The 12,185-nt window shown below is 36.1% G+C and overlaps 1 protein-coding gene across 2 annotated transcripts in view; it reads left to right on the forward strand.

Annotated features, from left to right (window-relative positions):
- The first annotated feature begins 1,847 nt into the window (after window positions 1-1,847).
- Window positions 1,848-12,185, forward strand: part of LOC149827505 (phosphoinositide phosphatase SAC2-like) — a 37,652-nt gene continuing 27,314 nt past the window's right edge. Inside the window, exons 1-2 of one of the 2 annotated variants that reach the window (XM_090019416.1) lie at window positions 1,848-2,613; window positions 7,896-8,100. In XM_090019416.1, coding sequence (XP_089875542.1) covers window positions 2,515-2,613; window positions 7,896-8,100 — 304 coding nt within the window. In that variant the 5' untranslated portion in view covers window positions 1,848-2,514. The remainder of the gene's footprint in view (window positions 2,614-7,895; window positions 8,101-12,185) is intronic. The other variant, XM_090019415.1, reaches the window with a different exon arrangement.

A 12,185-nucleotide genomic window follows, 5' to 3' on the forward strand; every position in this document is an offset into this window, starting at 1 on the left:
ATTTCTTGGTTGAAAGTCAATAGTAAAGTATGTCACATTGGAAATTCGCATATCCTCGTAAGGTTCGTACATGCGAAAGTTAAAATGGTTATCTTAATGCTTAACATTTACGGTTTTGGTTATCAAGCAAATTTTAGCAAATTATAAAGTTTTTTGGAAAACACATCATTTTTGTAGTACAATACGATCAATTTTTGAAAGGAAAAACCCCTAAATCACTGGCTGGGCATTGACAACTCTCTGGTTGGTAAAATCCTTTGAGGTCCCCCTTACCTAGTGATGCACACCGAACCGAGCCGGCTCAGGCTCACCCACTTTATCATCTTTTTGATATATATAAGGAATCCTCCAGATAATTCAAATCAAAGTAATTTGATGTCCGACTCGGCCCTAACTATATGACATGACCGTTCGATAAAAATACTCCAACACTTCATCTATATATCATACTAGATATATATCATATTCATGGAATAAGATTCACTTTCAAGATGCTTTGATGGTGAAATGGTAGACACGCGAGACTCAAAATCTCATGCTTGAATTGGCGTATGAAAGTCGGATGAGCTATCGAGTCAAACCTGAATGACTTATCAAGCACGATAAGGCTCGACTAGCTCGATTCATTGTGAACCCAATATATATAATATGTTTGCAAATAAAAATCGAAATAGTCATTGTTATTGTAATGGGCAGGGCGTTAGACTTTTCTTCGTAAAGTATTGGGTTTGAATCCCATCTTTTGCCTTTTTTTCATTGTATGAAATTTGTTGCATGTATACATTTTTTTCAATGATAATAGTAAAAAATGTGCTCTTGCTTTGTGGTTGATCTCTTGCTTAATGTTAAAGAGGTTTGGCCATCAACTCACCTTTGCAAAAATCTTTTTACATGATTCTTTATGAGAATACCATTGAAGCTCGGCTCGGCTTGAACTCGGAACCGAGCGGAGTATGGACAATGCCATACAAGCTTGACTCCAAGCTTGGACAAAGACATTTTGAATCGTGTGCATCCCTACCCGTACCAACCGGTTTCAAACTCGTGACGTCACTTAGCTTTGTGACATTTACAAGTTGACCCTACAAGATGAGCTTGACCCCTGTGGGCAAGTGAGTGAGATGTTTAACATAGCTTTAATTGAACAATGAGTTGGACCTGAACTGTATCCAACTTGGACTACCATGTGATCCTTATCAAGTTGGACATTTGGTTTGTAAACTTCCAAAAAACATCTGGATCCCTCTACAACTCGGCTCTTATGGATCCAATCTGACTACAACTAATCAAACCTACTTTAAGGAGGTCCAGTCCCTACCAACATCGGACCGTTAACTATTAAACCTCTAACAATATTATCAAAGGGCAAAACCAAGACTTCACTCGAGCTCCCACCAAGCAAACACTGGCAGTAGCAGGCACTCCAAAATTATGGGGCCCACCTTGCAAGAACCTTACATACCCTAGACCCCTGTCCGTCCTTAATTAAAAAATAATGCCCAATTTCGTAATTTTTTACAGGAAAAAAACGCTTCCCCGTCGTTGACGGAAAGCTAGGCCCATTTTCGTGAGAGAGAGAGAGAGAGTGCAGTGTAACGAATACCGGCGACATTTTTCAGAATGTAGCTATAATTTCATGGCAGTTTTAAAAGAAACGGTTTTTAAAATATTGCGTTATTTAAAATTTTTGAAATTAAAGACATAAAAAAACTTTTTATTAATATTTATATATATTTACACCGCCATTTGGTTATATGTACATGTTATAATTTTTTTATATATTCCGATATTTTGTATCGCGATATTTCACATTCCCGAGATCTTGACCGAGAACCAGATTCGTGATATTTTATTTTGCATTTTCGCTTGAGAGAGAGAGAGAGAGAGAAAGAGAAAGAGAAAGAGAAAGAGAAAGAGAGAGAGAAGGTGTGGTATCCACAGCGTCCCTGAAGAGGATCTAAAGGAGAGGCGAGCAAAAGCAACCAAGAAAATTTTAGAGAAAAAAAAAAGAAAAAGAGGAGAGAGAGAGAGACACATCGTCATCATCATCATCTCTCTCTCGTGTCTAACTGCACCTTTTTCTCGCAGATCACAAGCTTCAGGTAGGAATCGGGAAAAAAGAGGATAGAAAAGAGAAAAAGAGGACAAATCGTGTTTGTTTGAGAAATTCCGATCTTCTCAGAAGAGTATTACGCGGGAAAAACACTCTATTCGAATCAGGCGGCTTTAATCTGACCTATCTAGTCTCTTCCTTTTCTTTTTTTCTCCGAAATTTCGAAGTTTTTCAGTTGAAAAAGATCGAAAAATCAGTTCGTTTCTTTCTTCCTTTCGATTTCCGGGGAAAGGATCGAGTTTTCCTTCAAATTTCTTGTTTTTCTTGTGTTTCTGAGTGTTCGCGAGGGTCTTCCTTTCTTTTCGAGGGGGAAAGGGTCGAATTCTCCAGGAATTTTCGGGTTTCTTTTGTGTATGTGATATTCTGAGTCTTCCCGAGCCGGAGGCTCGGGATCGAAATCGATGACGCCGGAGAACGAGCAGCATGGTGTGATCGGGTATGACACGAGTCCGCCAGCAAATTGTTACCTCCATAAGTTTAGATTATACGAGACGAGAGCGGTAAGTTGATCGAAATTTATCTTTGTTTCATTTTCCTTGATGTTTTGCTATTCTTTGTAGTGCTTTTAACGCACTTCCCTGCATGAGCTTTTGAGGTGTTTCCAACGAATCTTGTGAGAATTTAGAAGTTTTTTTTTTCTAGCTATCTGAGAAGTTTATGAATGATTCTGAACAATTTTGAACTTAGATCTGTTCCGTTGTTGTGTCTTTTCACTTCAATTGTCATAATTTCGGTGCATTCTGGCTGAGGTTCTGTGGTTTACAGATCAACATCTTGGAGTATTGATTGTTCATTGTTAGTTTGATCGATTTTGTGGCTCTTGGTTGATTTACTCCTTTCCTGTTGTGATCTTATTTATACTGGTTTCTCTAGTGGTTCTGATGGTGGAATTTAATAGAATTTGGAGCAGCAATGAAATTTTCTTATAAATTTCCAGAAACAGGTTGATTAAGTATATATTCTGCATGATTTGATTGACTTTTGCTTTCTTTGATAGAATTATGTGCAGAAAATGCCTTTCAATCTATATTTTCTACTTTTTTCTTGCATGCGAACGTCTGGACTCTGGAGACAGCGATTCAGATAATACAAGCACCGTTTTTATCGTTGCTACTAATTTTTGGATATTTCATTAGGTATCTACTTTTTTATTTTGTTCCTTTTGTCTTTTCTTGTTTGGATTTTCTTTTTGGCCACACGATCTGCGACCGCTGTCTGATCTTTCTAGTCTTGACAAACATTTTCATTTGCTAATATTCGCCTACTTCAGTCGTTTCCCTTGTCGTTTCACCATACGTTGTGTTGTTTTTGGTCACCCACATAGTTTGGGATGAGTTTGACGCATGTTTCCGTTTGCTATGAAAAGTACATCCTAACACCATCTTGTCATCCTGCATTTCCTGGTTTCTAATTTTGTCTGTCGTAATTTCATAACAAGAAGGGTTGTCGTGAGCATTATGAATCAACACTGGAAGGTCGCCGTCAGCAAGGTCTTATTGACAAAGAGGTTCTGGACTCTTTATTTCAGTTTAATCGAGTTTAGATGAGAAGAATTCTAAAATTTGTAGTGTCATTGCTAAGAATCTGGCCCTATTGGTTGTTATTAATCGGAGTTCCATTTGGAAAGAGAAGCCACTAGATTGGTTCCGAGTGGGATTGGATTCCAGTTTTATTGTTACATTTGTAATAGTTGCTTTTTGATTAATGAACGGGTAGGAGTCTGCCTAACCCCAACTTTATTATCTTAAAAAAAAGGAATGAAAATAAATCAATACAATGAAAACTATTGGATTGATAGATAAGTGTCATTTGGAGCAGGAATCTGCTGGGAGGGGTTCAGATCAGGAACAAAATGGTTGCCTAAGAGATGCGTTTGAATTGATATGCTACCTATCAGACAGCTTCATCCAGTAGCTCTATACTCTATGCCGTTATTTTATGGAAACTTGGAATTCAATGTGCGTGTCTTGAAATCTCTATGCATAGATTCCCAAAGTATCAAAGCATCCTAATTGCCTAATTAGTCAAAAGTGCTAGTCAGCGCCTAGGTGCTAGTCCCCTAAAAGGCCTAGTCGGTGCCTAGCTGGGATCAGTCAGCCTAATCGGGACCAAAAAGTGTACAAAATAAAATTTTAAAAATTACACAAAATTCTAAAAATAATAGAAAAAACATATTCAACATAGCTTATGAAGCTAAACAACTGAAACTTAAAAAAGTTAATTCATAAATGAAGCTAAACAATTAAAACATAATTACATTTCTAACATTTCAATTCATCTAAACAATATTTGTTTAGTTGTGTCGCTTAGAGAACCACAAAGAATAAAATTAAAAAAAATACTGAAAAACTTAAATATTTCAAAATGCATAATAAAAAAATGATTATAATTAGGTGGTAGACTTGCACCTGCGGGATTTTATCTGGATAGCTAATTGCCAATGTTGCCCCACCAATGGATATATGGATGGAGTGGGTAATTAAAGCCATTGGGCACACCGATATATATATATATATATATATATATATATATATATATATATGTCTTGCATATCTGTGTTTGATCTTGGACTGACTTAAATTTCAGTAATTAAAAGCTGAAGATTAACACACGTCCTTATAGATGAATCTCTCTGAGCAAATAAGTGAACATATTCATGTGCAGAGAAGGTAAAAATATTGAAGAATGAAGTAAAGAATGGTCCTGTGTCTCATCAATGGTTTTTCTATGCACAATTTGACCCTAGCATTGTTTTTGGCATCTTGAGGACTCTGTCTAACTAACTATAGCTATCTAATAACTGGTGCTACAGTTGCACTGCCTCAAATTGGCAATTGAGATTGAAGATTTCATTAGTTGCAAATGAGGGTAAACATTAGAAATATTGGAACCAAGAAAGCTACCATGAATAAATAAGTAAATATATATATATATATATATATATATATATATATATATATATATATATATATATATATATATATATATATATACAAGGAAAAATTTCTAAGCAACACCCTTGATGCAATAATAATGATAAAGCCTATGCTACCCCACATCAATGCTTCAAAAACTAGATGCAGGAACATGGCTACACGGACATGCACATGCACACATATTTTTGGACACGTGCTCAAGAGAGCTAGACATGCTTGACCTTTGAACTACATAGCAAGAGGATGTCAAACTAGTTACATAATGTATAACACAAAATCAATAAATTACTAGTATTCTATTCCATATTACTTTCTTTGATTATTCAAATAATAAAGATATGGTTTCAATATGAAGTCATTTAGATGCATGTAGTTTTGGATTAAATTAATGAAATTAATCATAAGCACCATGTTGAAATCTGAAAAGTGAAAGTGCAAAGAGAAATTGACCAAAAAGACTTGGAACACTAAGTAAACTAAAAATTTGAGTATCCAGAAGTTTCAGGTTGGTTACCGAGTGTCAGACGTAAACACAACTGGCTGGTATGAGTATCCAGGTGATATGTGATAAAACAAACACACTCCAACGTGCCCCTCAAACTCATGATTCATCATGAGATGTCATTGGTAATTTTTCTCTGCATAATTGGCATCTGCTAATGGTGACGCTACATTGACAAGGTTATCCAACTAAATGTGTAATGACAAATATCAGAACAGGCCTGAGTAAAGATCTAAAATGAAATACAGAAGTTGCACTCTCTGAAAATGGTAGCTTTGATGGACATAATAGCAATTGATTGCTTTATCATTTATGGAAAGCTGAGTTCATCTGTAATTATGTACGAGACTCTTATTACCATCATATTGTACAACATTGTAATAGTCATTGTAATTATAAATTCTCAAGTCAACAAAAACTACCACTGATAAGCTCACAATTGCCATCTTGTGTGCCTTCTCTGTAATTAATCCATGAGAGCCTCAATGATCGAATCTAGCATCTGTATTTATAGGAAATTTTCAATAGAAGTACAAAAGGTATGGTTTAGTTTCTACCAGTGACATAACTTCCAGATGAAATAATGGATCTTTGGCATCAGTAGCCACCTGAAGATGCTGCCATCGAATCGAGCACACTGAACAAAATACATATGACGAACTGGCTTCTTTTACCTCCAACATGATACTTGAATGCACTAACATGAATTGACTTCGGAATTGCATGGATAACATCTAGATTGGTAGATTGTTGGACAAAGGAAGCTCTTAAGTAAATTCAGTTATGAAAAAGATTGGATAACCGGTTCATCTCTGTGACAGAGCATGATATTTAGCTTTGTGCATGATTATGCTTAGATAAGGATTTTTTAGGCAAAAAAGATCCTGTAGCCAACTGATAGAGCATGCAGATCAACTAACTGGGGACCACATGCATTATATAAATCAACTAATGTCTCAATAAGCTGCCTCTAATGAGAAATAGGTACTAGTTATTATGACTATACTGAGTAAAAGTGAATTTTCATACATCTTGTGCACCTTGGGAAGAATCTGTCATCAATGCAGGAGGCTGGAGTTCCAAGTTGTCACTTTATTATTTGTTGTAACCAAACCTACAGCAACATAGTAAGGCCAAAAAAATGGCTTGTGGATGCTAATGTGTTCTGGTCCAGCTGTTCTGATCTGAGATCATGGCGGCATGACGTGATTATGATGTTGACTGATGACATATTCCTCTATATACCTGCGGGTAATGACCACTGGATAGAACTATGCATTCCACTTGCATCTTCAACTCATGCCCCAACTTGAAGGAGCAACAATGTTCAGAGAATCAAATGGCTAGAGCTGCTGCACTTGGTTGCATACTATCTTGCAAGCTTTTGGGCAGCCAACAACATTTAGAACTGATTGGGCCCTTTGCAAGCAACTTATTCACTCGTTCAGAATGGGCAGAGTGATGGTCCAAAGTAGACTATGCACACAACTCATCATGGTCCACCCATGCTTGCAATGGTACAAAAATGCAAATCTTCATTCTTGTAACTTGTAAGTTAAACCACAACACAGTTCATCAATGGTGTCCATCACCTGCCAAAGCACAAGATAACAATATATCATTACTGATATGCATATGTGCATATACATTATATTGTTACTTAGGTGTTCGATATGTGTTTGGGAAAAAATTCTCCTGTGCCAGTGGATCATTCTCTTGCATGTTGGTCTTTCAATTTGTTTCCAATGGTTGGACTTGCATACTTGTTCTGCTGCTTGAATGAGGAATGCAAGAGCACAATAGACTGCTTTAGGAAATTAGTTGATTAATCCAGATCTGATCCAAGAGTCACATTGATATGAGAAGCTGATCTACCTAATAACATAGAAAAGTGAGATTCCAGATGGACTTGTCCAAATTGGGTTATGTCAAATCTGTGCACGTTTGATTTGCATTGCTTCTTGTACTTGGCTTGTTGTTCAACCTATCTTACCTCTATATTGGAACAGCTTACTCGACATCAACTGGTACTACTGGAGTATGAAATCTAATGTTTTTCCTCTAGATTGCTTCGTAATTTGTCACCTGTAGGCTTTTGGATCTATTTGAAATTCTTTATATAAAATAAATGCAAATATAAATATTAGGCGATCATGGATATTATATAATAAATTCCAATGTTTTTACTGGTTCATTGCCGCATCTTTGTTGGTGATGTTTTTACAGTTCTTTTATTGTTCTTCTCTTTATTAGGAACCATGGGGTGCTTTTTATTATGTCCTCTGTGCTCATAAATTATATATTATTGTTTACCCTATATTCTATTTCTTTCATGGTGCACCAGAATTTTTACATGATTGGAAGGGACAAGAATAGAATATCTTGGAGGGTCTTAAAGATTGATAGATCGGACACCTCTGAACTGAATGTTCTTGAGGATTCTACCACTTATATGGAGGATGAATGTCAAGACCTCTTGAAGAGAATACATGAAGGAAATAAAGCAACTGGTGGTCTGAAATTTGTGACAAACTGTTATGGGATTGTTGGTAAGTACATTGTTGATTTTATGAGCGTGACGCGATTTACTCACCATATTTTTATGTTCCTTTCAGATTGTTCTCATGGTCTATGATTGCAAGTTGATGCATTTAGTACTTGGTTGATTTTATGACTCCATTTTACTTGCTAGATTTTTTAATTTCTTCCAAATTGTTCATGGGACTGTTGTTGCAAGTTGATTCATTTTTTTGAGAGCATAAAAAGAAAAAGGTAGTATCCAATGATGAATCTGAGTATAAAAAATACAAATTATGAAATATAGATATATCATATTTATTATTTATGAGTGGCTAAGCTAGTATGTCAAGCATATGAAATCAACTAATAATTATTTTGTCTAATTTATCCAGTTAGTCAGTGGTCATGGGACGAGAACCTAGTTTTTGAACTTGTGATACTGATAAGTGATAAAGATTTTCAACATAAATACAATATCATGTATCCAAAACAGTGAACAATATTAATTAGAAATGCTATAAAATTTGTATCTTGATAAATTTTTTCATGAAATGCAAATAAAACAAGTGGAACTCTATCTCTATCATCGTTATTCCTATGCATTGTTTAATTAAGACCTCGGAGATAGAAAATGTGAAGATAGATATACACAGATCAGCTCTGGATTGGTTTGCATGAGTTGCCAGGGCCAACCTGCTGTATTTTAAGCTATGATTTCCATGTAAAAGCCTATAATGGTAGAGGAAGTAGTGTACAACAACAACAACAACAACAACAACTACGCCTTCATCCCAAAACAATTGGGGTCGGCGATATGAACCAAAAAAGAAAATCATTCTGGGTCTTCCACATGAATCCTTCTCCTCCAATCATTTCTATCCAATGCCATGTCCTCAGTGAGGTTCAAAGCATTCATATCCTTTCCAATCACCTCCATCCATGTCTTCCTAGGCCTACCCCGACCTCTTTTAACTAATATATTTTCCCATTTCTCCATCCTTCTAACCGGAGCATCATTAGGCCTTCGCCGAATATGTCCAAACCACCGTAAACGATTCTCTCTCATCTTATTTTCAATGGGTGCAACGCCTATCTTCTTACGTATCTCCTCGTTCCGAATCTTATCTTTTATTGTATTTTCACACATCCATCTCAGCATACGCATCTCAGCTACACTCATTTTTTGAATATGATATCTCTTGGCAGCCCAACATTCCGTACCATATAATAAAGCGGGCCTAATAGTCGTCCTATAAAACTTTCCCTTCAACCGCAATGGCATTCTACGATCGCACAACACTCCAGTTGCACTTTTCCATTTCATCCACCCAACCTTGATCCTATGATTTACATCTCCATCAATTTCTCCATACTTTTGAATGATAGATCCCAAATATTTGAAACAATCATCCACCGATATTTCTCGCTCACAAAGCTTCACTACACTCCCATCACTACTTCGTTGCTTACTAAACCGACATTTCATGTATTCTGTCTTACTCTTACTCAACTTAAAACCTCTTGCTTCCAATGTCTGTCTCCATAATTCTAACTTAGCATTAACCCCAACTTTAGACTCATCAATCAAAACAATATCATCAGCAAACAACATACACCACGGCACATTTTCTTGAATTGATCTCGTAAGCTCATCCATCACTATAGCAAATAGGAAAGGACTTAAAGCAGATCCTTGATGTAACCCAACCGTTATAGGAAAATTGGTTGTCACCCCTCCGCAAGTGCGGACATTGGTTACTACTCCTTCATACATATCTTTAATTATACTAATGTACTTGATAGAAACACCTTTCTTCATCATTGTCCACCAGAGAACGTCCCTAGGTGCTCTATCGTATGCCTTCTCCAAATCAATAAAAACCATATGCAAATCTTTGTTCCTCTCTCTATTTCTCTCAATAAGTTGTCTAAGAAGATGTATAGCTTCCATAGTTGATCTTCCATGCATAAAACCAAATTGATTCTTCGATATCATGACAACCTTCCTCAACCTAGACTCAATCACCCTCTCCCAAAGTTTCATAGTATGACTCATGAGTTTTATACCACTATAGTTTGTGCAATCTTGTATATCACCTTTATTCTTATATAGAGGCACCAAAATACTCTTCCTTTACTCATTAGGCATCTTATTTGTCTGCCAAATCTTGTTAAAAAGATTTGTCAACCATTCTAAACCTTTCTCTCCCAAGCATTTCCAAGCCTCGATAGGTATACCATCTGGGCCAACCGCCCTTCTTGATTTCATTTTCTTCAAAGCCTCTGCAATTTCTTTCTTTTGAATCTTGCGCATGAAGTTACGATTCATCTCATGAAAAGGAATGGAGAAGTCTCCAAGAACCTGAGCATGACTTTCATTAAATAGCTTATCAAAATAATCTTTCCATCTCTCCTTAATCTCCTCGTCTTTGACTAAAACCCTTTGCGTTTCATCTTTGATACATCTAACCATACCCAGATCCCTCAATTTCCTATCTCTCATCTTTGCAAGCCTATAAATATTCTTCTCGCCCTCTTTGGTATCCAACTTGTCATAAACCTCCTTATATACTTTATCCCTCGCGTTTCAAACTACTTTTTTAGCTTCCTTCTTTGCTATCATATACTTCTCCAAATTCTCATTATCACGACTCTTACTTAGAGGAAGTAGTGTATAACATGGAATTAAATTGGGGAGGTTTTCATTCTAAGCCCAATAAATTCTTGTTCTAAGATAGAAGTAATAATTGGCCTTATCATGCACAACACACTCCTGAATAACAAGGTTGCTGCAAAATAAACCACACAATTTCATGTTACGGTTGTCAGAATGCATAGGACTCTGGTTACAAATTGAATATTCATATCTACAAGAAGCTAGATAAATTTTGGTTTGCTTCATCACTAGAACGAACCACATAATCTCTCTTTATTTGGCCATTCCATGACATTGTCAAGGCATGCAACCGATATTTATGAGTGTTCCAATTGGCAACAAAATGAGCTTGTAGGCAAAGGGCGGTGTGTGGTAAGCCTTGAATACTGAAAGAAATATAAAGTGGTGCTATCATGAATATCCCTTTTCATTTACTGAAATGACCTGAAAAATGCACATCTCCAACATTGGACAAAATGATAATGGGATAAGTTGATGCATGGTGTTGGCTGCTACTGATTTGCAGGTATTACATGAAATTTTATTGCCAAGATTATATGCCCTTGTTATATGTATATGTTGTAAAGAAGCGGCTTTGAATATATTAGGTTCAATAATGAACCAATACACATGCACATGAAGTGCGAATATACCCACTAAAGGGGAAAACACAAGCACATAATGTGCTAACACATAAACCCACAAAGGGGCAAAAATGCCTATAAGGCATAAGTTGATATTATTGAAGAAAATAAGGGTGTAACACCCATTACATGGAGCAAAAGCTCCTCCCTGAAGTAAAGAATAAGGGGAAAAGCCCCTATTTATAAGCCAAGAGGAGCCACATAGGGGGCTCCCCAATGACTCTTTGGGGAGCCTCCCTAGGTGGCGCAAACCACAAAAAATGAAAAATAAAAAAAGGAAAAAGAAAAGTGAAATTACAAACATATTCCAAGTGGAATATGCGTAAAAACGAGAAAATGACTAAACTACCCCTATGCCTAATAATAGAGAAATATATATTTTATATATATAATTAGGAAGATACGTATGCATATATACCATATATGAATATGTATCATCCTTTATATATATAAAATATATATGAGATTACAAAGGTTGAATGATACATTTTAACATATGTAACTCAAGCTGTAGATGTGATTTAGAGATTGTATTTCGTTTGGAAATTGACATGAACAGAAAAATTCAACATTATCAAACAATATGTTGGAGAAATCTAATATCCCACATTATTTGTCATATCTATCCCTGCTTAATTGGATGCACGAATGATGATGTCCTTGTTGTTCATATTCGGAAGAACTTTCATGACCTATGAAAGAAAAGGTATAAAACAGAAACATGAAAATGCCTTATAAACCGGCATTAAAACTACCCTAATGAGTCCCTATGTCACATGGATACTTCACTTTGGCATGTGTATCACATATCAAC

The sequence above is a fragment of the Nuphar pumila genome, chromosome 10, assembly GCF_984573655.1.
Source record: "Nuphar pumila chromosome 10, dmNupPumi1.hap1.1, whole genome shotgun sequence".
NCBI lineage: Eukaryota > Viridiplantae > Streptophyta > Magnoliopsida > Nymphaeales > Nymphaeaceae > Nuphar > Nuphar pumila.